This window comes from Phytophthora ramorum (genome assembly GCF_020800215.1).
Source record: "Phytophthora ramorum isolate Pr-102 chromosome Unknown Phyram_PR-102_s0015, whole genome shotgun sequence".
NCBI lineage: Eukaryota > Oomycota > Peronosporomycetes > Peronosporales > Peronosporaceae > Phytophthora > Phytophthora ramorum.
In genome coordinates, this window is record NW_027150661.1 from 1,074,321 (window position 1) to 1,101,909 (window position 27,589).

Below are 27,589 nucleotides of genomic sequence, written 5' to 3' on the forward strand. Positions count from 1 at the left end.
AACTCTTTCACTGCTTGGCGGACCACAGAAGGTGGCTCTGTCATCGTTACGCATTGGATGGAGGTGCCGTGGGTCCCTGTAGATGTCACGAGTGTGGGCTGGATGTGAAGTAAGTCCCTGAGGCGGTCTCTAGTCTTGTCGGCTGCGCTGTGAGCTCGATGCTTGGCGGCGGAGCCTCTGGCCTGAAGTCCTTGGACTGAGCTTAGGCTGGCGGCACAGTAAGTCCCTGCGGTGGCCACGAGTGTGGGTGGGAGGTGGATTTAGTCCATGCACTGCTGCTTCAGGCGGAGTTCTCTGACCTTCTCGTGAAGTCCTTGACTTGAGCCGTGTGCTGGAAGGTGCTGTGGTCCGTGCAGTGGTCACGAGCATAGACTTGCGGTGCTTGGGGTTCCTGGTGTGGTCACGAGTCTGTCGGCTGCGCTTCGAGCGCGTCGGAGGCTCAGCACACGCCAGCGCAGGCCGCTTCTTGGGCAGAGGATATCTTCGCGAGTGAGTTCGATAAATTTCAGTGCGGCTGTGGAAGATCGTGGGATTTTCAGCCAATCCAACGCGTAGGATACGAACACGTCAGATCCGCTTAAATACGAAATGCATATCGGGAGGGAAGCTCGCAAAAATGTTCGTTGTTCTCGCACTTTAGCGAGGAGAACACGAAAATCACGTTTTTCATGTTCCCTCTTTTTCGTGGAAGCGTTTTTCACCCATTTTTTGTTCCCCTACCCGTGTTGGATGTGGTTGTATTCATTTTCTCGTCTTTGCTTGCTCTAATCACAACGACAAAGCGCTCTTTGTTCCCCCGCCGACCAATTTGGTAGGTATCCCGTCACCATGTGCACCACCATCGCCCCAGTCGCCGTAGCAGTACGTCCATTATGGCTCGGGGGTACGCGTTTGAGGATTTGTGGAGCCTCCATGAGGGCCTTGATCGTCTGATTCCTCACAGCCTTCACCAGCCTCGACCGCCGCGTCCTGCTCGTCCGGCAGCTCTTCATCGTCCGAATCCATCGCCATCACAGCGTCCAGCAGAGACGATGGAGGCACTGTTGGCTCTTGCTCGTCGTCGCATTCCATCGCAACCACCACCTCCGGCAGCGTAGCACGTGAGCCCCCAACCAGCTCCTCTCTGTTGTCATTGTCTGGGTCAATTGCACTCACCGCGTCCAGCGGAGCACAAGACGACGCATCATCCCGATGCTCGGCAGCTGCGCCGGAGAGACGCGAGCTCTCGGACAGAAGTTGACTCCTGGGTCACACGAATTTGGGTCAGAATTGCATTCACAATAGTGACGTGGAAGATTGCATTCATAATAGTAACATTCCGCCGACGCTGACGCGACCATGGCGAAGGCCATCATCTCCTCCGTACGTGCGCTTCCTCCCTACTTTAAGTACAGCTCTCCCTGCCTTGCTCACACATCACTTGTTAGATCCTGGAGGCGCAGCTGGGCAAGTACGTGGACGGTCTGCGCAGCGACTCGCTGGTCCTGGGCCTCTGGAGCGGCGAGCTGGAGCTGCGCGACCTGGCGCTCAAGCCACTCGCGCTAGCCGAGCTGCAGCTGCCCGTGCGCGTGGCCAGCGGCAGCGTGTCCCGCGTGCTGGTGCGTGTCCCGTGGAACCAGCTGGGCAGCGCCAGCGTGACCATCACTCTGGAGGGCGTCTCGGCCCTCGTGGCGCCCAACGCGCAGCGGCCCGAGCCGGCCGAGTTGCTGCAGGCCAAGCGGAACCAGTTGGACAGACGCGAGCTGCTGCGACAGCACCGCCGCTTCGCTGCACGCGTTGGCCCGGGCCAGCAGCAGCCGCAGCAACAGCAGCAGAAGGAGGACGAAGGGACGTTTGTGTCGAGACTCACGGCCCGCATCGTGGCCAACCTGCAGGTGACGCTGTGTGACGTGCACTTGCGCTACGAGGATGCCGTGGCCAATCCAGACGCGCCGTTCGCGTGCGGCCTGATGCTCGAAAGATTCCGCTTCTTCACTACGGACGAGAAAGGCGCCGAGGCTTTTGTGGATCAGACGACGGTGCACCAGGAATTCACGTACAAGAAGGCGGAGGTCTCGCACTTTGGCTTGTACTGGGACCGACTGGAGGTGAGTGACAAACGCGCGAGGATGGAGACGCGGGAGGACGTGCCCAAGGCCATGCGAGAAATGGTGCAGGCGCTGCAAGACGGACAGGAGACTGGCAGGCGGTGGCTGCTGCGTCCGTGCTCGATGGGCGTGCAGCTTACGAAGAACGAGAGCGCAGACTACTCGGCCGTGGCCAAGTACACGGTGGAAGCGGAAGTGGGCGCGTTGCAAGGACGCTTGACGCGCGAGCAGTATGAAGACGTGCTGTTCCTACAGCGCGCGTTCTTGGGTCGTCGGGCAGTGGAGGCGCATTTCGCGTTGGCGAGAGGACGCCCGCTGCATGCGCCCGGTGCACGTCCACGCGAGTGGTGGGATTTTGCCACGCGCCTAGTGCTGGAGCAACGCAGAGCCAAGCTTCGACGAGAGGCAGCCACTGACAAGGAAAAGGATTGGGGCGTTCACCACCCACATCACCGACGACCTCATCACCGCAAAATGCGCTGGTCATCGGTACATAAGGCGCTGCTTGAGCAGCAACTGTACGTGGAGGCTTTCCGTGCGGAACTGCGAAGCGGGGGCCCGTTAGACGCTTCGACGAGAGAAGGCAAATTTAAGCAGCGGTACGAAGAAATTTACCCGCTGGACGTGGTTCTATTGCTACGCGATGCCGCGGAAGATGCAGAGGAGCGTGCTCAGGAAACTGCAAAAGCCTCAGCAAAAGCGCAGGCAGAGACACAAGCTGCACAAAGTGGCGGTGGCTCGTGGTATTCGTACTTTTTTGGCGGCGATACTGCCGCGTCGACAGAGGCTGAAGAAGAGCACGTATTGTCTGCTGAAGGTCGGGAAAACCTGCGTGAGGCTTATGACGACGCTGTGGAAAAGGCTAGCAGCGCGCACGAAGTGCCCATGGGGTGCAACCTCGTGTCAGTTCAGCTTCAGCTCAAAAATGGGTCGATGGCTCTTTATCAGTCAAACGCGCACGAGAGTCCTTTTGTGACTGGCATGCTTCACGGCTCGCTAGCCGTCAACATCCAGCCAGAAAACGAGTGGGACGCAAGCTTTCGTGTGCAGCACTTTGATATCTTTAACGGTCTAGCGTGCGATTCTCGTTTTCACTCGTTCTGCAGCCCATCAGCTTCGCCATCACTAAGTGGCGATCCAAGTGTGTCCTGCGTCAGTATTGACCTTAGCCGGCGAGCAGTGGTGCAAACTCAAGCACCGAGTGAAGAGGACGTGGAAGCCACTCTGAAGGTTCGTGTGCGCTCGGAGCCTGTCCGTGTGATGGTTGACCCGTCGTTTGTGATGTTCCTGCACGCCTTTTTCGTGAGTTTACTGCCAGAGAAACAGCTTGAAAAAGTCTGGCAGTTCGCTACGTCGTCTGTTGCCGACTGGATGTTCTCGGGTGATCCTGCCGATGAAATGAAGCTCTTGAAGGCCTCGGATACAACTGCAGACAAAGAAGCCGAAGAAGCGGCGCTTATGCGCTCGCTAGAGAGAGCCGAAGGCCGCGTCGCCTACGATATACTGTTAGATATGGATGCGCCGGTGCTTATTTTGCCGGAAAACGTGGCTGATCCAATCGGTGCTGTTCTGGTCGTGGATCTTGGTATGTTGAGCTTTCGCAACGACAAAAAGGTGACATCTATCGATACGTCATTGGGCGTGGCACTTGATATTTCCGGTAACGATCCGCAGCGCTTGCACTGGCGACTTGATGTTACCAAGATTCATGTATTACTCGGCCGTCAGGAACAATTAGTAGAGTGGACTGACGAGGAGCTGCGGAGCTTTGCGAAAATAGTGGAGGAACTGTCGGTTGAATTCTCGCTGCACACCCAGGCATCATATTCGCGATTCAGGCTTCCTACACGGGGGAAGAATAATGATGCTGCATCCAAACCTTTACCGCAAGTAGGTGTGTATGCTGCTGTCCCGAGGATTGCGGTATCGCTTGCAGAAGAGCAGCTCGTAGCACTGGGTCAGATTCATTCATCCATACTCGCGAAGGCGACTGCCATTGCCCGGGCCAATGATAAGCGCCTAGCATACTTTGAAGACCAAGACAATGAGAGTGGCGAGGAAAGTGCAGCGGAGTCAGACAGCACGAGCGACGATAGTACGAGCAATGTGGCTGCTCTTACAACCGAAGAGAAATTCTTGTTGGAGATGCAGCTCTCACTAGGGTGCGTGGAACTCAATTTGCGCGAGTCGGTTAAAAAGGACGCGTTTGTCGTGCGTGCCTTGCACACGTCTTTCGCCGTGGAAGCGTATTCAGCTCATCAAGCGTTCCATGCACGTCTGAAGTCACTTGTAATGGAAGACATGCTGTACTCGCCTGACTCACGATACTACAAACTCATTTCGACGGGTGAAAACGACAGTGACTCCCCACATTTGATCGCAATTGACGTCACCGCGTATTCGCCGGCGTCTGCAGCGCTGACACTGCAACAACGTAACCAGAGCAACGCCTCGCAATTGGAAGCTGGCGTGCAGTTCAATGTGCTGCATGTGCAGTGGAACCCATCGTCCGTGGCACTGTTTTATCGCATCGTATCTGCCTACGCATCTGCGATTCAGTCCCATGACGACGATCTCCCGTTTGAACACTCCCCATCGTCGCCAACGAACCCCACAGTGCAAGCACAGAATCAGCTTGCGTCGGGTAGTGCTGATGAAACACCGAGTATTGGTGGTGAACTGAAACGAAAGGCCGCCGCACTAGCCACCATGCGCTCGCGGGGGCAACCTCTTGTTGTGGTGCGGGCGTCTCTAGTCCAATTCAGTCTTACGTTTAACAAGGATCAGCTCAACCGGCAGCTGGCACGCCTCGAGATGAACAATGCGGCTGTCAACTACACAAGCTACAGCGTGGACGGCCAAGCCTCCAGTGATGAAGACACATTCGAAGTTACAGGTCATGTGGGGAATTTTATAGGCACTGACTTGAGTACGTCAAAGCACCCACTGTACGCGACGCTTCTCGGGTTAGACGAGGATGAAGCTCGGCACCGCGTTGCATCAGGGAAAGAACCAGAAGCTCTTCTGACTTTTGCGTTTGCTTGCGATCCCATGACCAGCGACAAGAGTTCTCTGCACTTGGCGTTCCAGCCAATTCGTGGCGTTTACTATCATCAACAGATATTGGAGCTGGTGGACTTCGTGTTTGAAGGAGTGCTTGGTGCAATGGTGACTCAGACACTGATGAATGCCACTCAACTGCTGCTCCGTGAGGACGAAGCCAGCGTTGTGCTAGACTTGACCATTGAGAAGCCTACCTTGATTCTCCCTTTGAGCATAGAGGATGCTCCACACGCAAAGGTTACTGCTGATGTGCTGCGCCTTGTACATTTCCCATCCAGTGCTGTACACTACGAAGGCCCCCCAGGAGCGCGAACCAAGCGTGTGGTGCATGACGAGTCGCTGCCGCGCGCGATAGTTCACAGATCAGGCGCTGAGGGTGATGGCATTTCGTTGCGAGTGGATTGCAAAGACCTTTTCCTTGAACAAGTCCACATTTTCTGCACTAAAACAAGTGCTGGCAACAGAGTAAAGGGTGCCGAAGCAGGACGCGTGTACGAAGCTTTACTTCCTAATCCTGCCGATCTGAAGATCAGCATCGAGGATCTTGTCTCCTCGACCATTTCCTTGGGCGATGAAGAGAAGATAGATGGCACAGAGGAGATGAGGACAGTGTTCCTTCCGAGAATTACGGTGGATTCAGTGCTGCCCCCGTTAGAAGCTCACTTATCACGCACTAGTTATCTGGGTATCGTCGCTCTCATCTTGGAGAATTTCGGCGCTGACGAGCTACAAAGCGCGCCCCCTGGGGAGACCAACAGAACTAACAGTACTCCTCGGTTGTTGGGCAGGAGAAAAAGTAGCACTGATTTAGGAGAGTTGCCGTCGCTACGCCCGACTGTGACGTATGCGTACCTTCAGCCGGACGCAGATGAGGCAACACTCCAAGTGCGCTTTGTTATGGAGAACGTGCGGATCTTGCTGTTTCAAGATGGACCAGTGGAAACACTCGTAAAAGAGGATATATCGTCTGATTCGGTTGTGGAAGCTGCACTCTCTGGAGCGTGTGTTGGTGAAGCTTCGCGCACTGGAACCTTCGCCGAGATCGTTGCAACTGACTTTTCGCTGATATTTGATGGCGAGTATGATAAGAACCCACGCTTGGCCGTGCATCTTGGTGCATTTAGCGCTCGTGATCTTGTGGGCAGATACAAATCTTCAAGGGACAGTACTGAGAGCGGCACGCTGTTGGTCTCACCAAATCCGCTGGAAATACGTTATACGTGGGACGATGTCGCCTCGACGGGTGAACTAGACTTGGCCTTTTCGAAAGTCACGGGTACTGTCATTCCGGAGGCACTTCTGGCACTTCTCGGCTTTTTTGCACTGCCATCGAGGCCGAGCCAAGCTGAAACGACGAAAGACATTGACTCAAAGAATGAATTGATGCGGTCTCAAATACTTAAGACTCCGTCATCACCGTCTTTATTGGTGCGACGCGAAAGTATCTCGGACATTCTTCGCGATGGAAAGGAGCCTGAATTGACGATTACGGTGCGTGCGACAGCGAAACAAGTGGGATTGGCTGTACCGCGTGATGCATACGACTCCGACAGCCCGCGTGTGGCCTTTGCTGGCGATTTTACGCTTGAGTTCATGTGGAAACCGCATCCGGACGCGAAGAAAGGAAAGGGCGATGGCGATCTTGATATCCAAAGTAGCATCCTAGCCAACGCACAAAATATGGAGGTGGTGCTTGAGAATGCCAGGCGCCCAGGCTGCTGTGTTGCATCTCCGACTTCGAATGCGCAGTGGGATGCTATCGATGTAGCACCACTGATCCAGTTGCTGGAACCGTGCGATTTACATGTCGAGGTGAGCGATCTGTTCCCACATGCGGGGCAGCGGCAACAAATTGTGGCGCTGAGCTTCACTCCGATCGAAGTGTTCGTGTCCTACGACGACGCTTGCATGGCAATGGACACAATAGAGTCCCTCAGGGAAGCAATCGAGCTCCACGAAGACCGCCATACCGTTGCAGATATGCAGCATGTATCGCCCGACGATTCATCCACTCTTCCGTCATTGACACGATCGCGTACGTCGTCACAAAATATCGTTGCTACACCAGAGGAGGAGGAGATTCACCGATATGTTACCTGTGAGCTGCCCTCCGTCAGTCTGACTCTGATTAATGACTGCGATGGATGTGATATGGGACTCGCGCAATTGCAAGTGGAGCGTTCCCACCTTTTCTTGAATGTCACGTACACCGTCCAACTAGAGGAAGGCGACGATGTATCTGCGTCCTTTGCGGAATCGGATGTATCCGCGCTGCCAGTGACGACAACAATATCTGGCGGAGGCAACTTGGTCATGCTCATGTCGTATTATAACCCAGATACTCGCGACTGGCACCCCATGTGCACGGAGTGGGCACTTGACGCCTCTGTTCAGGGCTCCATTTCTGGTGAAAGTGAGCTACACGTTATTGTCACGGCTGCACAGGCACTGGACCTCACTGTCACGCATGGATTGTTGGAGGTCGTGGCATCCGTGGGAGGTGCTTGGAAACGTCGTGCGGCCTCAGCTACTGCGAAAGAGCAAACAGAGGAAGATGAAGAACTTCTGCGGCGCAAAATGGCACCTTGTGTTATCCGTAACGAGACTGGGCTCCCTCTGAGTTTCTGGCTTACGAATGGGTCTTTCACTACAGAACCTGAAGTCGTTTCCACAGGGAGCTTAGCTGACGTTCGCTATCTACACGCGCCATCCCGAGGGCGTGGTGTTGTGAGGCGGTATGCTTCTGGCGACCGAGATGCTGCTAATTTACGACTATGTCTGCAATTGATGGATTCAAAGAGCTCGGGCGAGAATGCAGCACGATTCCAAGCCATTCAAGGACTCATTTTTGAGCAGCTGGGCTCTCGAACATTTTCTTTGGTAGACACCCATGGGCAGCGAACAAGCTTCGCCCTAAGTCTATCGGCGCAACTTGTAGAGGGCCGTATCCTGCTGGTTGTCTCGTCGCCTATCAAACTAGTGAACAGACTTGCGTCTGGCCATCCTGTGGCGCTTCTCGTAAACGATCCGACCTGGCACACACCCGTCGAGATTGGGATTCTACGACCAAACCAAGAGTCGGCTGTTCCAGTGCTACTTTCTCTAGCATCGGAATTACGTGTACGGCCTGTGGGTAATGGCACTACCTACTCGTGGAGTGCTCCAATCCCAGTGCAGACACGATCTGCTGTGGAATTGAAGGTGGAGGCGGCAGTATCTTCCACAACAGCCTCACGTGAGAGCGCAGGCAATGGTGGTGGTCGGAACGCCGTGTACTGCGTCTCTATGTCAAGTGATCAAGAGCTCCGGGCTGTTTCTTTTGCTGAGCCGCTCGTACTGTTCAATAAGCTTCCTGTGCCACTCACATTTCGTGTCCGATCGGCCTATAGCTCTGCTTACGGTTCTGGAGCAACTGATAGTCCGTCGAAACCAGAGACGCTCGCTGTGGGAGCTAAGACAAGCATTTGGTGGACCGATATCGCACAACGACCGCTGTTTCAGCTTCTCGTCGAAGGCTGCACGACTCCGTCGAAGTGGCTAGAACTTGCGCCACGAGGATCAGCTAGTGGTTCAGTGCTCTCGGTACAGCTCTCGCGCGTGGACGATGGACGTCCCTTCCGTCTGTTGTTACGAGTGGTGGGTGGGACGGACCACACAGCTCGACCCGTGCGCGTGGAAATCCTAGCAGAGGTTTGGGTCATTAACCGCTCTGGACTAGAGCTGGTCTATGGTACTGCCGCCGACAGCGAAGCCTATATTCCACCTCGAGCGGCACGTGCACAGGTGGGCAATGCGCAGATTAGTGCGTACTCAAGCGACAATAGCGGGAAGGTGCCTGTGCTTCGCATCGGTTTGCGTGGGTGCAACTGGTCGGCTCGGTTTGAAGCGGACCCGAGAAGGCTGAGCTGGCAGGACGAGTGTCTTACGCTCCGCTCAGCTGGAAGTAGTGCCTCTTCGGGGGGTGTACTCTACGAGCTGGGTGTATCAGCAGACTACGCAACCCGTCATTTTGGCTCAGTCACGACACTGGTGAGCGTGATCCCCCGCTACTTGGTATTCAATTGCTCGTCGCACACGCTGCTATTGCTTGAGGCTCCGAATCGTCAGCACCAGCGGCTTGAAGATGCTAGCAACGACAATATTGCCCACCACGTGCTGGGTACTGGGGACATGTATGCACTCTATTGGGTCGGTGGAACTCGTGCCCCGTTACGTGCCTCGGTGCTGGCGGACGAAGACGCTTCTGATACGTTCTGCAGTGACGGCTACGACTGGAGTGGAGCCTTTGCAGTGGACCGTGTAGCTACCACAGACTTGTTGGTACCACCACGCTCCAGCGGACGTGGCGTTCACTTGGAGGTAGTCGTAAAACGAGGTAGCTTTTCGCAGGCTACGTTCGTTGTGGTGGTAACCGATGGTGGTGCTGGTTCCCCAACATCTACGTCTTCAAGGCTTTCGACTGCGGGCTCAACAGTATCTGGAAGAGATATCGTATCAGGTCCAGGTGCGGCAGGGTGGCAAACGTTTAGCCTTCACGCACAAGTGGCGGGTGTTATTGTGACAGTCACCGATAAAAAGCATGGTGGAGCTCTCGAGGAATCTCAAAGTTTGTTTGCTGGAGGAGCTGAAGACGAAAGTGAGTCTGTGGCCCGTGCTACATTCACGCGCATCGGTGTGGAGGCATCATGGTCTCCACAAGCCACTGCTGCCAAGCTAAACCTTATGGGTCTCAAGGTCGAAGACCTCCTTCCACAGTCCAAGAACCGTGTGGTATTGAGACCACTTCTCCGCGGAGATGGCGCCCCCGCTTCAGCGAGGACCAGTACGGAAAAATACTTCTTGGAGTTGACGTATCTGGAGCGGCCGCACGTCAAGTACACCTGGGTGGAGCGTGTGCACGTAGAGCTGCAGAACGTGAAGGTCTCGACGTCCATGCGCTTCATTGACCGGCTAAACAAATTGCAGAAGGAGACGATCGCGCACTTTCAGCACAAATCGCTCGTCTTGGCGTTTCCAGGCGAGGAGGACAACGATGGCGAGGACGAGGAGGGTGACTTGCTCGCCTACTTTGTGCCCCAAAACGAGGAGGGAGGAGACGGTACGAGTGCCGCTGACATGGCAGCCATGACTGGTCGGAAGCTGTACATCGCATCGGGTGAAATCTCGCCGGTGCGTGTCGTTGTAAGCTTCACACGCGACAAAAGCGACTCGAGCCAGCACAGTAACGAGGGCTTCTGGCTGTCGAACCTCAAGCTGAAGATCGAGAACGCGTGCGTGACATTGGAGGGCTACCGACTATCTCATGCGCTCGCCACGCAGGAGTCTTTGGGCGCAGCGATTGTGCGCTTCTACGAGCAGTCTGTCAAGTCACAGGCACTCGGTCTGATTGAATCGATTGAGGTCACGTCGCTCGTGACGAGTATGGTGGCAGGCGGAGTCACGTCACTGGTGTCCACACTGCGCGGTAAAGCTGACCCCGCTGCTGCAGCGGGCGCCTTGGCTCCTGGAATGCTCACATCCAGCTCTTCTAGTGGAGATGGAGACAGTGTACAAGGCGTACCTTTCCGCTATGAGCACATGTCGAACGGCGATATTGTGCGCAAGCATTCCCGAGCGCTTGATGAGTGTGGCAGCAGCTCCGAGTTCTTACGGCAAGTGCGGCACTTGGTCTACGACTGGGACGCCAATCACACAGGACTCGAGGCACGTGGCTGCGTGGCGCTCGCATTGATCAACAACTCGCGGCACTCGTTGGTCGTGAATACTCAACTGAACGATGGTGCGACGCTGCGAGTCCTGCCGCTTGGGCGACGGCACCTTGCAAGCGTGCTGGATGCGCCTAGCGATGGTGGAGCTGCATCAGCTGGAGGAGGCAGTACAACGGCTTGGCGGGCGGACCGTGCCCTCGTGGTGTTCGCGTATGGCTACACGCCGACACTGCTGACATCAGGTGACGTGTATTTCACAGTTCAGTCGAATGCTTGCACTGTATACGCTACGCGCAAGACGGCGCGGTTGAGGGCAAACCGAGGCTACACGGCTACATTTACGTTGCAAGAAACCCAGAGCTGGTGGTCGGCGAACGTGGCTATCATCGGTGACGACTTGCAGGTTGCCGAGAGCTCCGTATCAGCATCGGATTCGGCTTCTTTGTTCGGAGACGTGTCGGCTTCAGGCGGCCAGGACGCAGATGCAGCAGAGGGCGAGGACGAGTTTGAGGTCGAGTTCTCGGGTGCGGCGCTGGGTATTATCGCCAAGCAGAGCGGTCGTTCAGTGATCGTACGCGAGTGTGTCCCGTCGAGTGCGGCTCACGCCTCGGGACAGATCACAGCAGGCGATTGCATCCTCGCGGTGAATGGAGTGAGCGTGGCTAACACTGCGCAGTTCAAATCGCTTGTGAGTAAGGCGCCGCGGCCGATTGTTCTACGCTTCCGGACCACTGGGCGCCATTCAAACGCAGCATACGACCTCTTTGGCGAGAGTAAGCAAGGAGGAGGCCCCAACCTTTTCGGCTAGTGCGTGGTGTGCAGACACGATGCAATTGACCTCAATGAACCATTCTTGGACTGCAGCCATTTTGGAATTCACTTCAACTTGAAGGGGAGTTTCACAACTAACCATTGCGGTTGCTTTTTGTACGTGTAGGCCACTGCACAAGATGAGCAGCCCGACTCATTCGATCACACAGCTGCCAGCAAGGTTCAAGCGTCCATGGAGAAGCGAGAAGGGGGCGACTTCAGCCTCCACTGCGCATGACAAGCTCGACAAGGTGCGCTCAAAGCGCGCAGTGGGGTTCTTTAGGGCGAAAGCGAGACAGCGCGCCGGAGCTCAAGCGCTTGCTGTGGTTATAGGCAGCAGCGGCGGCGCAGTGATGTCTCTCTTACGAACATTGCGCCATCTTGTGACCGGGTTCTTCTCTCGAAAACGTGGCGCTTTGACTGCGATGATCGAGCGCCACCCCAACTGGAAGAAGCGACTGCGTTTGCTGCCGTCGGCACTCACGGGGGCAAAAAGTGTATTGAGTCTGATCCAGAGGACGTTAGAACGGACAATTGGACGGGGAGCGAAAGCCCAAGCTGGGTGGGACCGACGCCAAAAGCGAGTGGGCATGCACCAGTGGGTGTGTCGGGCTTTAGCAAGATTGGGTCGTTCAGCCACTGCTGCTGCGTACAAGCGGCGCAGAGCGGAAGGCGCAGCGCTTCTTTCGCGTGAAATAGTTGACCGGCTGATGAATGAGCAGCCTCCGGTTCTAGCGGTGAAGCTCGTTGCAGTACGTGAGCGTGAACGCCTGGCAACCCATGCTCGCGTGATTCAACGGCTTTGGAGAAGGGTGAAGCGCAACGAGCTAGCAGGTATTGAGGCAAAGGCACGTCTGTTAGGCCTGCTAGTCAGCATGCCGTCGTGTATTCGGTTACAGCAACAGGGCCAACAGCAAAGGCTCGAGGCCGTCCACAAGGCTAGTACCAGCGCCGCCACCTATTTCGTCCGCCGAGCTACACAGCGTTTGGCTGCTCGTCTGATTCAACGTGTATGGCGTGGTCATCGCGCTCGAGCCCGGGTCCGTCGGACGCGTGATTGGAAACTGAGGAGAGCTCTGCGTCGAAGACAGCGTGAGCGACTGCGCGAGGCCCGAGGTGCGTTGTTGGCGCCTTCAGAGCAGGAGCGAAAGCACAAGAAGGCTCTGGAAACGCGAATGCTGGCGCGACAACAAGAGACGCCGCTGCTGCCTCTCCCCCGTCGGGATGAAGGGCGCCACTACCAACGAAGACGAGGTGAGCGAGCTACGCTGCTGGAGCCCTTGCCACTCCAATCTAGGCCGCCGCAAGTTTCATCCACAACGCGCACCAAAGTGCAGTGCGTCCCCTTCAGTCGCTTCGAGAAGATCGTTGCACAAGACGCTCGTGTGAATTTGAGCAACGTGTGGGTGGCTATCCCGGTTGGCCATCTCGAGCTCCCCCAGGACAAAGAGGAGTCCAGGCATGGAGGGCTGAGCCCGTTGTTGGTGGGCAGAGGACGGAAGAAGAAGACAGGAGGCCTGCAAACAACGTACGATTGGGTTCCTGCGCATCTGCTGCAGAGTAAAGAGGAAAGGGAAGCGACAGCAAGTCGTCGAATACAACGAGTGAAAAGTCCATCGATAGCTACGAACATCCTGGAGTTTTGAAACTCGGCGGTTCATACACAGTGCGTCTTCGTTTCGACATGGATTGAGCTGCGCTTAGACGAGTGAGCGCCGGTAGTAGAAGCGATAGCCGGCGTAAGCTACTCCCGGCACGAAGAAGGCAACCAAAAGGATGGCCGAGACCAAGCAGTAGAACGCGTAGAAGGTGATGTAGCAGAACATGAACGTCGGCGCCACTGCGATGGCGTACAGCACAGGCACTCCCCCCGGCACCTTGGTCGGACGAGCGATGTACGGCAGCTCGCGTCGTAGTTTGATGACCGTGGCGATGATGACCAACTGAACAGCAGCAGAATACGCGTTTGTCATGGCCAGCATGTCCTTGAAGTCCAAGTTGACGAGCACGAGCATCAGCACGAGCGTCAGCAGAGCAGCGTTTCGAGGACTCTGGTAGCGCTGGCTTCGCTTGGCCAGAAATGTGGGGACAAGTCGGTTCTCAGCCATGCCGCTGACGAGGAAAGTCTTGACGTGCAAAGCTGCCATGCACATGCCAGCGGAGCCGCAACAGGTCGCAATCTGGATCAACAACCGGAGCAGTTTCCCCCCGACGAAGTAGGCGAAGAACGGAAACGAGTCGCGATCCAGCAAGAACCACGGCAGCGCGTCCGACACGATTCCAGCCGTCATGGGGACCACGTAGGTGACGAGAACGAGCAGGCACGTGAACGCGATGGCGCGCGCATACGAGCGAGCTGGGTTCTGCACCTCGCCACCGAAGACTGAGGCGTTGTTCATGCCTTTGAATTTGAAGAAAAGCGTGTTGAGCAGGGTGACCCACTCGATCGCCACGTTACCCGTCGAGACCACGTCGTGTCCCGCGTTATCGTACGCGAGTTTCTCACGACGCACTTGGAAGAGATCGTCAAGGTCGGACGCTTTCGCAAGTGCCCAGACCGTGAAGACGGAGAAGAAGAGGATCACCACGACGAGCACCACGAGACTCAGTCGAGCGACAGTACGCGTCCCCAGAAACGTTGGAACGGCAAGTAGGATTCCGATTGCTGCCTTGATGAAGTACTCCAAAGCTGGCGACGTGATCTCGACATCGTAGTATCTGGTGAGCAGGCCCAACAACGTGCCAGGCATTAAGGCTCCACGCAGCACGCCCGCGATCCAAGACCAGTACCCGACCTGGAAAGCCCAAAAGGGGCCAAAAGCGTTCAACACCCAAACTGTGAATCCTCCGTCTTCTGGAAACGCTGAGCAGAGCTCCGCCACAATGTACGCGAACGGGAATGCTACGAACAAGGCGTACAGCAGGAAAGCGAGGAGACCGACGAGCGGGCCTGCCGAGGAGACGACAGCCTCCGAGCCGATGGGACCCGCGCACAGGTAAACATACAGAATGGATACGATGCCCACGACTCCGAGGCGGCGGTGGTTCACTGCGAGTGCCTGTCTTCGATCGTACAGACTTGGTGACGGCTCAATTACGTCGACCTTGTCGAGGTCACTGGAACACAGAGCCATTGTCAATTGTCAATGAGTCGAACATGAATGGAAGTGCGGATGGCACCTACACGAAGGCTCCTTCAGGTGCCGTGTCCTGGGTTGGAGCGTAGAACGCCATCTTCACGTGGGGCGCGGCACTCTTCGAGGTCTCGTCGCCCAGCATCGGGGAAGTGGACGCCGCAATGGTATCTGAGAGGTCAGATCGATTCTCCCCACGACGGTGGCCGAGCACGAAGGAGCATAGGCAGAGGGAGGCACTCGGTGTCAACGATGCATCTGGAGCGCCCTGTGTCTTGAAGCAGGCGCTAAAGGGCAGAGGGTATTGTTTGTGGGCACACAGCCGGCGGTCGCAACCATAGGGAGAAGTCGACGGCGGATGCTTGTCGATTCAGGCTGCTAGTCAAAGGTCGACGATTATATTATTTCAGAGGTTTGTTCGATACAGATCGCTTGTACAGCTATTATTGCGTCCTTTCAGTATAAAATTTCGCGTCGGGATGTGTAAACGCACAACCAACTGGTTTTGGGCCCTTGCCGTCAGCAAATCGATGTCAGTCTCAGTCGATCGACATCTGCTGAGGCTTCACAGTCGAGGTAAGTGGCCCAATCCATGCTCATGTCCGGTTCTGACTCATGGATGAAGAAGATGAACCAGGACGCAACCTTGAACAGCGAGCGTGCTGCAGTGGGCAAAGCGAAGTCTTTTGACTGTCCTTGAAGGCAGCTGGAGGCTCCACTTGATATGACGGTTCTGATCTGTCCTCGTCAGCCGCATGAGCCAGCCACGCCGTTTGGAACGGGCCATTTGATGTCAAGCTATCAGCACTTCCTGGCGTTTGCGGGACACATGGCGGTTCTGGGCGCAGAGTCTGTTCAACCTGGCTGCACGCTGGAGCCTGAGTTGCGTACACATGCTCGCTTGACCTGTGCTTGGCGGAAACCATACCCGGCGCCCGACACATTGATAGCATATGTCGCCTCCTCCATCACCTCTCTCGCAGAGAAACGGCCTTGACGTCTGCATCCAGTTCGACTCCAGCCTCACTTTCGCATCAACCGAGGCCACCACACCCGGTTACTTTCTCTCTTGCTAACGCGAGCCCCAATACACCTCTTCAATGGCCGAGTCGCTACCCACAGAGAACCGACTTGCCGCCCCAGAAGCTACAAGACGAGCTACAGCCCCGGAGCAACTTCAGGAGCTACTGCATCAGGCAAAGCACGCGCCAGCTCACGTTGAAATACCCAAGGAGACTCCCCTGATGCACCTCCCCGACGGCGAGGCCCAAGCGTTCCGTCACTTGGCACACAGCATTGTCTCGCGAACATTGGCCCACGAGAGCGAGTACCGCCGCACAAAGAGCCCTGAGCTCAGTCAGCGGGACTGGAAGCTGCTCAAGCGCCAGAACGACCTGAGCATCTACAAGCGCAGACAATCAAAGCCAGCCGACGGTCGATTGGCAGCCCAGTCTAAGCGCCCAATGGTCATCTGTGTCGGCTCCATCGCAGGCGAACTCGAAGATGTTCTGTACGGCGTCCACGCCAAGACTCGAGAGGAAATGCAACTGACATTGCCCTACATGAGTAAGGGCCACGTGGACTGCGCGCTGCTCGCCAAGCTAGAAGGAGGCTCTTCGCTTGACCCTTACCGCCAACTCTCTCTCAAATGGCATCGAACGGATACGCTGGCGGAGGCGAAGATCATGAAGCAACGTGATCTGTGCACGCTCGAGTCCATGGGTATCAGCACCGATGCTCAGGGGGATCAGTACGCGTACTACCTACTTCAGAGCGTCGATTTTCCTGGGTGCCCACCGCCTTCCGAGATCAGCGGCATCATCCGAGCCAACATGATGTTCAGCTGCATCTACCGCCAGGTACCAGGGTCACACATTGTGGACGTGTACGCCAAGGGTATGTTCGACTTGGGAGGCGACGTCCCGGCGTTCCTTGTCTACAACTCTTCCTGCTCGCTGATGGTCTCGATTCTTGGAGCTATCGACAGTGCTGAGTCCAAGCGGCTCACGCTCCTGGCTTTGCAAAAAGCCGAGAACTCGGTCGCTTCTTCGATCGACGACCTGTCCGCGCTGGACCTGGAGGAGTTTGAGCTCACTGGAGACTCGATCCCTTCCGGGTACTCCAACTCGGCGTCCAGCCTCTCCGCTGAAGTCAGCTCTGCCTTCTCGGCGATCCAGCCTGGGCTGTCTCGGTTGCTGTCGAAAGGCCATCGGAAGTCTCGTTCGCGTCGACAGTCGGCTGCCGAACCGTGCTGCGTGTGCTCCAGGAAACCCGCCATGGCGGCCATCGTGGGTGCTACCCACCGCACCTGTGGCGTTTGTCTCCGAGGCGTCTGCAACAAGTGCCACGTGAAGCGTCGACTGTTTACTCGGCCGCAGCCGGTGACTGTGTCTTGTTGCAAGTCGTGTCTTCTGGAAGCCAAGCAACTGGTAGTGGATCCCCAAGACCCGTGCCCCATGCTCCCGTAAAGACACTGCGAACGCGCAGCTAGTGTGTGTTGAGTTCTTGTATCTGTACCGTGTCAATGCAGTCCACCAATGTGTAAACTTTCCATTTGTCTTGCGCTCATTCCCTTGCCTCCGGAAGCAACTCGAACGCACACAGCGCTGGGAAAGAATGGTGTCACTGCTGTGCTTACGAGGCGGTGCAGTCTACAACTTAGTGTGTGTCTACACTAAATCCATTTCACTTGCATTCCGTATAGTGTCTGGGCCGTGCCAACCATTGGCTCTCGCCGCTTGAGCCCCGTCGGCTTGCGCCCGCACAATCAAACCGACCGCGAAAAGCTCAGGAAAATGTCGTCGTTGACGCTGTCGCTGCCGACGCCCCCCGCGGGCTTCACGGAGCCCAAGGCGGTGCTGGGCCTGGGCGGATACTTCGCGCAGAAGCGTGTGGAGCCTGTGGGCCGCGCCTTCAACAAGCGTGCGCGCAACATGGCGCGCGGCCGCTCGGCCAGTTGCGAGGACGTGGACGAGGCGGCGCTGGCCCGCGAGGCGCTGCGCAAGCACGAGGAGTCGGTGCTGCGCAAGTACCGCCGCAGTCTGCGCGGCAAGAACTTCCTGGACCTGACCATGTACCAGCAGTTGGGCCTGGCCGACGTGGGCTTCGACGTGACGGACGAGCAGGTGAAGAAGGCGTACCACCGCGTGTTGATCGAGCACCACCCGGACAAGACGGGCAAGACGGAGAACGACCCCAACTACCTGGCGGTGCAGAAGGCCTTCACGACGCTCATGGACCCGCAGAAGAAGCGCGCGTACGACTCGCAGTGCGACTTTGACGAGTGGATCCCCTCGGGCAGCGAGAAGATCCGCGAGAACGAGGCAAACAACGACGGCAAGAGCTTCTACGAGCTGTACGGCCCCGTGTTCACGGCCAACGCGCGCTTCAGCGAGAACAAGCCGGTGCCTGTGTTAGGAGACGACAGCACGTCCATCGACGACGTGTACGCGTTCTACGACTTCTGGAACAAGTTCGACTCGTGGCGCGACTTCACGCACGACTCGGAGCACGACGTGGACTCGGCCGAGCACCGCGACCACAAGCGCTGGATGGCCAAGAAGAACGAGGCCGCCGCCAAGAAGAAGAAGAAAAAAGAGTACGCGCGTCTGGCCAGTCTCGTGGACCGCGCGCTCGCTTGCGACCCGCGTATCCGCCGCGTCAAGCAGGAGGAGAAGGACCGCAAGGCCCGCGCCAAGCAGGAGAAGGAGGAGGCCGCCCAGCGCCTCGTGGACGAGGAGAACCGCAAGCAGGAGGAGGCCGAGCGCATCGCCAAGGAGGCCGAGGAGAAGGACAAGGAGGCCCGCAAGGGCGCCAAGATGGCCAAGGACAAGCAGAAGAAGCTCTTCCGCAAGGTCAAGAAGGCCTTCCGCGAGCTCATGACGGCCGCCCACGAGCAGCAGCTGGACGGCGCCATCGACGTCATCAAGACGGAGGACCTGTGCGCCTCGCTCGAGATGGACGCTCTGCAGGCGCTCGTGGCGGCCTGTGGCAACTCCGTCGACTCGCTGGACGCGTCGGGCCTGGCCGCCGTCAACGACGCCCTGGCCAAGCTGTAAGTACGCACGCAGCGTCCAAACACGCTTCATTAACATACAGAAGTACATTCAAAAACTGTCCTCCTCTTGCGTAGACACCGGTGGACGTCCTCCGATTAGGTAATCGTGAACCTCTGTTATTTCATGAAGCCTACGTTGCGTCATATTCCGGCATCGCCAGTCACACATTGCCAATCAAGCTTCGACCATGGCAAGTGTTCCTTCCTCTCTTGCTCTCTCGCTCTCTCGCTCTCCAGGCGCTAACGTCCTTGTGCTCACCACTTGCAGGTCCGCAAGAAACAGTTCATCAACAAGAAGACGGCGCAGCACTTCCACGTGGTGCACCGTAGCCAGCGCGATCCCAAGGCCAACGACCCGGAGGCCTCCAAGTACGTGCTGTTGTCCTCCAGCCAGCACGTGGAGCTGCGCTCGGACTCCGAGTCGGACGACGATGAAGACGAGGAAGACGACAGCGACGATGAGATGCCCGACCTTGTGGACGCTCCATCAGCTCCCAAGAAGAGCAAGGCGGCCTTCCCCGTGCGCAAAGTGCGCTTTGGTGGCGTGGAGGCCGAGGACCTCGTGGACGAGAACGGACTGCCAAGGGACGGCTACGACTACACGCAGCACATGAAGGAGATGGGGCAGGGCAAGTTTTACTCAGCCACGAGCCGCTTCGATGCCGGCGAGGAGGCCCGCGCGCTGTCCCGCAAGGTGGACCTGCCAGAGGACGCGCTGCCGAGCGTCGAGGAGCAGGACCGACTGCTGGACGCTATTACGCTCACGACGGACGTCATGGACGTGGACCTGAGGGAGGCGCTCGTGAATGACGAGGCGTTCGAGGAGCTGGACGACAACTTTGTGGTTCAGGCTGCAGAGGACAACGCAGAGGACGCAGGCACCGATGACTTTGACTACGACGCACACATTGCCAAGCTCATGGAGGCGGCCAGTGGAGTCACGCCCTTGTATCGTGGCAACATCACGGATAGCGAGGACGAGGAGTTCAGCGACGAGGAGGAGGAGCTCAGCGACAATGAAGGCGAACACGAAGACTTGGAGCTGCCCGAGGACCGCGACGAGGCGCAGCGCGCACTGGACGAGCTCTTTGAGAAGACGCTCGCGGAGGAGTACGACGACGAGCAGCTGGGCGAGCTGGAGGAGGACGACCCAGAGACGCGCGGCAAGGAGACGCTGGACGGCGAGCTCCTCGCGGCCGTGGTGGAGGACTACGCTTTCGTGCAGCAGGAGCTGGCCGATGCTGAGGGCAAGCTGGGCAACCCTCTGCGTGAGGGCAACAACCTCAAGCAGGTGCTGGACGAGTGCGCGGCCGAGCGATTCGCGTACGAGTACGACGAGGACGCCGAGACAGAGGACGAGGAGGAGCCCGAGGGCCCCGTGGAGCGCGCCGAGCGTGAGAAGAAGGAGCTGGAGGAGCTCTTCGAGCGCAACCAGTACCTGCAGCGCGAGGATCGCGAGCAATGGGACTGCGAGACCATCGTGAGCACGTACTCGACGCTGGACAACCACCCGACGGTGCTGCGGGAGGAAGGACCGACCCGCCGCAAGAAGAAGAAACAGCCTTTGATCGCTAGCATCGCCGAGGGCGAGGACATTCGCAAGCAGAAGGTGACGCTGTCCCGCAAGACGGGCATGCCGCTGGGCGTGTTCGAGTCGGCGGCGCCCGTCAAGAGCAAGGCGGCCAAGCAAGTGGAGCAGCAGCCGGAGTCGGCTCGAAGGCAGAAGGGCGAGACCAAGGAGCAGAAGCGCGCGCGCAAGGCCGCCGTCAAGATGGAGAAGATGACTCGGCGCGCCGAGAAGAAGGAGACCAAGCTGGCGTTCAAGGAGGAGGAGGCGCGGCAGTCCACGCAGACCGTGGCCGGCCGTGTGTCCGTCTTCAAGTACTAAGTAAGATAGCCAGGAGGCAGCAATGAACTGATCATGAAGATGCATTCAGTGGGGGCAGCGCCTTGTTTGGAGATGAGATAACGCGCTAATTCACGGCATCGTCGTTCAGCCGCCGCTAGCTAGCTACAGGCAGCAAGCTGGCAGCAAGGACTTCAACCTGCGTGCCTATCCCGCTCGACGACCACTGCATGCTCGCACGTCCAACGCAGACGGACTGCCGGCTGCCATGGAGTGTGCGGCTCAGCCGACCGAGACTAGCACATCTGCCCAGTTAAATGCCATCAATCAAGTCAAGGTGTCGGTTTTTCATCGTGTTTCGTTTCCTTTGCTCTGCTGCGCTGCCTACGTTCGTCGCTACATCCTACTTTACATACTGCTACGTCCTAATCCTCTCCTTAATAACTTGCTAACTTAATTCTCTTCTGCCTACATCCTACGACACTGGGAGTCCTAACGGGAACGATGATGATAGAAAAATGCTTGGCGGCCTCGACAGGAGGCTGGCTCGGTGGAGGGCAGGAGGGGACTGACTGGCTTGGGCAGCTTCGCTGGGGCTTAAATAATCAACGCGCGGCTTGGTCTATCGGTCGGTCTGCGTGTGCGTACGCAACCATACAGTCTAGAAGCACAGGTCCAGCCACGGCATCATGTCCTCCTCGTCGTTCAGCGGCGACAGCGGCACCTCCCATGCTCCCGGCTCCACATTGGCCAGGTCCAGGAGCACCTCATTCTCGAAGCTCGCCGACTCGGCGTCCTCTTGGCTCGTCAGAATGGGCGACGGCTCCAGGCTCTGCGCGTCGTCGAACTTGAGGCAGTCGCGAGAGACCATCGCGCACTTGTTGTGGTTCATGCCGCCGCATAGTCGGTCATCGATCTGGCCGGGTGTGATGTTGCAGTCGTCTGTGAGGAAGTCCTGGATGTCGATGTCCAGCGGCGCGGAGAGGCCGCTCGACGTCTTGGGAAGCGACAGACTCGTTTCCATCATGTCCCCGAATAGCAACTCGTTCTTCATGTTGAGCGCCGACGGCAGCGGGTACGCGTGGTCCATGTCTTTCTTGATCAAGCCGTCGCCGAGGAACGAGCCGCCTAGGTCCACCGAGGGTGGGCATGTCTGGATCATGGCAGGCTTCAGTGCAGGCGACATGTTGTCCAGCGCGACGGGTTTGGCCATGGGCGAGTAGCACGCCGCAAGCCCCAACGAGGTCGGTGTCATGGAGGGCGTCTGCATGGGGGTCAGCACGGGGCTGACGGTCTGCTCTGGCGCCTTGCTGCTCGTGTTGGCCAGCGGATCGAACCACGGGTCCTTGGCTTTGCCAGCGCCGCGGCGCTTGATGTGCACGAGCAGGTCGGGACGGCCCTTCCGGAAGAACGAGTGCTGGTAGATGGTGAGTTGGCCCTCCTGCACGCGGTAGAAGCTGTAGAAGTTGAGCTGGCGGATGAGGCTCGAGAAGCGCCGGTGGCGGAAGTACTTGGGCAGACAGTGCTCGGCCATGAGCTTCGGGTCCACGATGCAAAACGCGCTGCCGCCTGGGTACAACAACAGAAGGAAAGGGGTACAGTGAGTGATTGGGTACAAGACAGACAGCGCGGCAGAACGCACCTCGACACCACGTGACGATCGTGGACGGCTCCGAGTCGACCATGCGGTACAGTTTGCTCACGAACGATCCGGAGCTACAGCACTCGCTCGGCACGGAGCATTTGCTGTCGAAGTGTTGCAGGCTCTGCGCGCGCGGGCGGCGGTTGCCTGCTGCCAGCGCGAGGCTGTTGTTGCTGCTGCTGCTGCTGGACGCCGCGTCCTTCATGGCGGGGAGCTGTGGCTGTTGAATGGCTGCTGCGGGTGGCGTTATGCGCCGCGAGTTCCTGTTGTGGGTGCTTGCTGCTTGATGCTGGCTGCTGATCTTGACGGCAAATGACCTGCGGCTCCGCGGTCTTTTTGCTGAGTGAGGGCTTGCAAGCAAAAATTCAGTGCGCAGCTGGCGTTGTGACCTTTTTGGCCAATCGTAGCGCGTCAAGGCCCATCTTCATGTTGAAGCGATAGGGCGCGGTTCGAAAAATAGGCCGGACAAATCGTACCGTTTTCGCCTTCTAACTTGCATAGCTACTAGTTATTAATTCACATCGGTTATTAGTTATGTACAAGCAATAAGGTATTACAGTAACTCGTGCTGGCATCGACGCTGCAAGAGGACTGCGAGATTGCTCGTCCCTTCAATGGGGTGGCGCAACCCCGCTTTACCGTTATGTCTGCGGCATTTCGGGAAAAAAATTGCGGATGATGGATCTTGCCGGCGGCAGCGAGAGCTCGAACCCTGTCTTGGGCCAATGCGCTACCTCTGCCAGCGTTCTCTAGGTCTGTGTCAACGTTCTGGTACGGTCTGGATGCTCCAGCGTTGGCTGTGCTTTGCCATTTCTCCTCGATTGCGAGCTTCGGCTTGGTGTTCGCTTGGCTTGAAAATCTCGGGGGCAGGAGATTTGAAATTCGGCTCGTCACTCTTACCTCTTGAAACGGATATACTATTTGTATGTGTTTTAAAGGGTATAGAAAGACAGTGTGTACAGACACTACTTGCGACATGTGCGACAACTGATATGCGCACCTGGAAACGGACCAATCAGCGTGTGCCAAACCATCACTCAGCGCTCTTTTTTTCAGAGTGTCTGCTGCCACGGGTGAGCAATGGTGGTCCACATCAATATCAATGTTTGCCCCACATACATGCGTAAAAGGGACAAATATTGGCTCGGAGCACCGCGCGCGCGGTGTGGGTTCCCTGGAGCGGGAGCGGAGCGGAGCCACGGTGAAAACCGCGCCGGGTGACCTATATACCTGATTGAATTTTTTATTTTTGCGACGCGAAGTGGCGCCAGTTTACGGGATGAGCGTATTTGAGGCATTGTGTGGACCACTATTAATCACTGGTGGCAGCAGCAGCGTCCCGCTCTTTTCCCAGCCTGCTTCATACTCGATGTCGCGTCATACAAATCGCGAGTATAAAACGACATTCCGTGCTAGCGTGGCAGCCGGCATGGCCATAGTCAAATCAAGTCAATCGGAGGAGTATCTTCCGACCCTCTCGAGTCCCACTTTGATGCGAGATGGCTACATCGGGGCTTTGCTTTGCAGGCGAGTCCAGCGAAGTCCGGATAGATGGCGGATAGGACGAGTGTCGAGCAGATAGTCCATAGGCACGGCAACCCGCGCATAGCTGTAAGCTAGTGCCGTTGGCACTGCTGCCTGCACAGCTGCGGTCGTACTTGTATCAAATGACTTGCTGCAGTAAAGACGTGGCGCCTGGGATGCGCCGATTGGACAAAAAGTGTAGGTCGAAGCGGATCCATGTTGAAGCCGACGTGTCCTTCGCATTGGGCACTGCTTGGTGGTCTTCTTGCTGCTGCTGATCTTCTTGCTGCTGGTTGTGCAGTGTGCAGTCTCGGCGGTGCAATCTCGGTGGCTTCAACACTAATTTTCGCTCGAAACGCCGAGGCGTTTCCGCTGCGCACAAGCAATCCGTCGTTAAATTTCGCTGGTGCATGGGGGAGCTATACACTTGTTGTGCGCATGCCGTGGTGGCAAATGTCGCTGCTAGCATATATATAGCAAGCGAGCCAGGTTTCATGTCTTCTGGAGCGTCGGCGTAAGTGCTCTAGCCAACCGACCTCCGCCAACGCAACGCGCAATTAGAGCTCCGCATGTGAACAGCAGTTATCCTTTTCTCGGCGCGACTAATGACAACACTAGCAAAAAAGTATCTTCCGCCTCGTCTCATTGTCGACTGGAGCTTGCCATGTTGACTACTGCTGCTGGCCTTGCTCAACCAACTCCTTCGCGGCGCGCGGCCTCCCGTTAGCTGCGCTTCTTCGCGGTGGCATTTTGGTAGGAGTAACGCACAAAAGGCAGGGCGTGGCGGTCGCTGTAGTTCTCCAGCACGGTGAAATACAAGAAGATCTCAGGCACAGAGGGCTGTAGTCGACACTAAGTAAACCTGCGGTAACCTGACTAGCTTTGGAACTCCTTGATGCCGCACGGTCGTGTCATGACGAACCTGCTACCAAAAGGCCCAACTACCGGTCGGTCCAGCAACGGACACGTTTGTTTGCTAACAGCCGACAGTCTCACGATCGGATCGATTGTTTTAGCAAAATTCTAAGCACGCCGCTGCAGCCCCTCTCGTCCAAGACAGCTTTCGCTACATGTACTTGTAATGCTTAATGTTTTCCCAAGCACCTTCTTCTCGCGCTCTCATTGGCCATTTTCGCATCCGAAATGGAGAGCTCCGAAGCGGATCGTGCGGCTGCACGCGCGTGGCCCCAAGACGCAGAGGACGACTATGACGAGGAGGAGGACGCGTATCTGCTGCACAACCTGGCGGAGCAGGGGCACGTGGACCGACTGCGCGCGTTGCTGCCGCTGCCGTCCGCGCGCGCGGAGCCTCCGTCGCGGCTGAGCGTCCTGTCGAGTGAGACGAGCCTATTGGAGAAGGACGACATGGGCTTCCTGCCGCTGCACGTGGCGGTGATCCACCAGCGACCGCACTGCGCGCTGCACCTGCTGCGCTACTCGCCCGCGCTCACGAGCGCCATGTTGCGCCTCAAGGGTGGAGACCTGGGCACGCCTTTCCTGCACCTGGTGCTGCGCGTGGGCGCCATCAACGCGGCATTCAGCGAGCTGATACTGGACGAGCTGCTTGGTGAGAAGAAGCAGCAGACGACGGACGTGTACGGAGACGACGTGCGCGCGCTGCTGTTCGAGAAAGTGGCGGCCAGGGACGAGGAGGGCAACTCGCTCTTCCATCTGTGCGCGCGCTACGACCTCGTCAAGTGTCTGGACGTGCTGGCGTCCTTCTATCAGCGGCACTTGGCTGCTATAGAGGCGGACGAGACGGAGAAGAAGCCGCTGAAGCTCGAGACGCTGCTGGAAAAGGGCAACAAGGTGGGCTTCCGACCGCTGCACGAGGCCATGAAGTACCGCGCTGCCGATGCGGCCAGGAGGTTGGTCCAAGAGTATAGAGTGGACGTGAACCCGGTGACGCCGCTGCGCCAGACGCCCTCGCATATTGCAGCGCTCGCAGACTTTGCCGAGGGCGTCGAGATCCTGCGCACCTCTCCTCGAAGCGGTGGAGCGGACTTCGCGCTGACAGATTCACATGGATGCACCGCGGCGCAAGTGGCTCGCAGATGTGCGTTCGATGCGCTGGAGGCGCGTTTACTGGCAGCAGAAGCAGGGACAGAGACAACAGAGGTCAAGCAAGACGCGGTTGTGCAACAGAAAGACCAGACGCGGTTCTTCTTCCACCCCGAAGTGTGGAGGCACTTGCCGATGGCATATCATCGTCGCGGCGGCCCCGACCCCCCACCGGAAAACCCTGAACGAATCGACACGCTGGTGGACCCGGTGTTTGGCATCCTTCGATCTCGCGAGTTCCAGCGGCCGAACGTCAAGTGGGATCATGACATTGAGCGCGCAGATATCGCCGACATTTTGCGCGTTCACGAATTCCACTACGTCGATCGCGTGCGTCGGGCGTGTGCGTCTGTAGCTGCGTCGGCGGTGGGCAAGACGCCTGTCGCTTCAAAGAACGACGGCACGAGTCACCACCAGTTCCCTGACCAACCTAAGCCGGCGCCGTTAAGCATCGGTGACGATGCTGAGGAGTGCCATGCAACGTTGTCGCTAGATCTGGATACAGCGTTGTCGGTACGTTCCTATGATGCTGCTGCCCGTGCTGCTGGCGCCGTGTGCAAGGCTGTGGACGAGGTCGTAGCAGGCAAGTGCAGGAATGCGTTCTGCATCGTACGACCGCCAGGACACCACGCTGGGCCTGTGGGCAAGGTCGTGTGCGAGAATGACCCGGAGGGTAGCCTTGGCTTCTGTCTTTTCAACAACGTCGCTGTCGGCGCAGCGTACGCGCGCGCGCACCTGAAGCACCGCGGGATTAACAAGGTGGCCATTCTGGACTTTGACGTGCACCACGGCAACGGCACGGAGGAGATTGTGCGCCAACTTGTGCCGTCCACGAAGGAGGTTACCTTTGAGACTCCCTACGGCGTTGGCAAGCAGGTTGTGCATCAGTACAAACCCTGGCGCAGCGACGACGACTCGGAGAACGTTTTCTTCTGCTCGGTGCACGGCTACGGCCACAAAGACCCCGAAAACAAGGAGGAGCTGGCGAAGGGCGAAGTTCAGGGGTGGTTTTACCCGGGCTCGGGTGTCTCGAGCGTGAAGGACGCTCCTGTGATCTGGGACGAAGGCCTGCCATTCTGCCGCGAAGGCTCCTCCGCTTCTCGGCTCAAGTGGCGGAGTGCGTTCCGCGACCGCATCCTGCCGAAGCTGCGCGAGTTTAACCCGGACCTGATCTTCCTGTCGGCTGGCTTTGATGCCCATAAGAAGGAGCTCGTTAACTGGGGCTACGTGTCGCTGCTGGAGCAAGACTACGAATGGCTTGTGGGTCACGTGAAGCAGATTGCCACCACTTGCTGCGAAGGCCGCCTTATCTCGGTGCTGGAGGGAGGCTACAACTTCCACGGCCGCATGGTCTCGCCCTTCGCGCGCAGCGTCGCAGCACACACGCGGGCGCTCGTCAACCCGGCGCAGGAGCCGTGGGACGAGGAAGAGATAGCCAAGGAATCCGCACACGAGCAGGCCTTGCTGGCCAACTACCTGGTCCCCGCAGCAGGCCCCGCCGTCACAATGCTACAGGCGAAGAAGCGCAGCAAACCAGAGGCCGCAGTGCCTCTCGCACGCTCGAGGGGTAAACGCGCCAGGAAGGAGGTGGACTATGTGGCGCTGGCCAAGGAGCTGGCCGACTCCTCGACGAGCTAGGAAGCGTCTCCGGCACAAT

General features: G+C 57.5%; 8 protein-coding genes across 8 annotated transcripts; 6 read left to right on the forward strand and 2 right to left on the reverse strand.

Moving 5' to 3' along the window:
• Positions 1-1,338: 1,338 nt before the first annotated feature.
• KRP23_12632 (Vacuolar protein sorting-associated protein 13) lies at positions 1,339-11,666 on the forward strand (the record flags this gene model as incomplete). The annotated part of the gene is made up of 2 exons (XM_067883273.1): positions 1,339-1,362; positions 1,428-11,666. 2 exons carry the CDS (start codon positions 1,339-1,341, stop codon positions 11,664-11,666), a joined length of 10,263 nt encoding a protein of 3,420 aa, XP_067739540.1.
• Positions 11,667-11,808: 142 nt separating this feature from the next.
• On the forward strand, positions 11,809-13,314 carry KRP23_12633 (uncharacterized protein; the record flags this gene model as incomplete). The annotated part of the gene is made up of 1 exon (XM_067883274.1): positions 11,809-13,314. The coding sequence occupies one exon, from the start codon at positions 11,809-11,811 to the stop codon at positions 13,312-13,314; it is 1,506 nt and encodes a 501-aa protein (XP_067739541.1).
• A 54-nt stretch (positions 13,315-13,368) lies between these two features.
• KRP23_12634 (putative polyamine transporter) lies at positions 13,369-14,947 on the reverse strand (the record flags this gene model as incomplete). The annotated part of the gene is made up of 2 exons (XM_067883275.1): positions 13,369-14,785; positions 14,853-14,947. The coding sequence occupies 2 exons, from the start codon at positions 14,945-14,947 to the stop codon at positions 13,369-13,371; spliced, it is 1,512 nt and encodes a 503-aa protein (XP_067739542.1).
• Positions 14,948-15,902: 955 nt separating this feature from the next.
• On the forward strand, positions 15,903-17,270 carry KRP23_12635 (uncharacterized protein; the record flags this gene model as incomplete). Its single annotated transcript, XM_067883276.1, has 1 exon — positions 15,903-17,270. The coding sequence occupies one exon, from the start codon at positions 15,903-15,905 to the stop codon at positions 17,268-17,270; it is 1,368 nt and encodes a 455-aa protein (XP_067739543.1).
• A 327-nt stretch (positions 17,271-17,597) lies between these two features.
• Positions 17,598-18,860, forward strand: KRP23_12636 (DnaJ-like protein subfamily C member 2; the record flags this gene model as incomplete). The annotated part of the gene is made up of 1 exon (XM_067883277.1): positions 17,598-18,860. One exon carries the CDS (start codon positions 17,598-17,600, stop codon positions 18,858-18,860), a length of 1,263 nt encoding a protein of 420 aa, XP_067739544.1.
• A 187-nt stretch (positions 18,861-19,047) lies between these two features.
• On the forward strand, positions 19,048-20,747 carry KRP23_12637 (Protein LTV1-like protein; the record flags this gene model as incomplete). Its single annotated transcript, XM_067883278.1, has 2 exons — positions 19,048-19,050; positions 19,128-20,747. The coding sequence occupies 2 exons, from the start codon at positions 19,048-19,050 to the stop codon at positions 20,745-20,747; spliced, it is 1,623 nt and encodes a 540-aa protein (XP_067739545.1).
• Positions 20,748-21,366: 619 nt separating this feature from the next.
• Positions 21,367-22,552, reverse strand: KRP23_12638 (Heat shock factor protein 2; the record flags this gene model as incomplete). The annotated part of the gene is made up of 2 exons (XM_067883279.1): positions 21,367-22,274; positions 22,348-22,552. The coding sequence occupies 2 exons, from the start codon at positions 22,550-22,552 to the stop codon at positions 21,367-21,369; spliced, it is 1,113 nt and encodes a 370-aa protein (XP_067739546.1).
• A 2,462-nt stretch (positions 22,553-25,014) lies between these two features.
• On the forward strand, positions 25,015-27,570 carry KRP23_12639 (Type-2 histone deacetylase 2; the record flags this gene model as incomplete). Its single annotated transcript, XM_067883280.1, has 1 exon — positions 25,015-27,570. The coding sequence occupies one exon, from the start codon at positions 25,015-25,017 to the stop codon at positions 27,568-27,570; it is 2,556 nt and encodes an 851-aa protein (XP_067739547.1).
• Between the last annotated feature and the right edge of the window lie 19 nt (positions 27,571-27,589).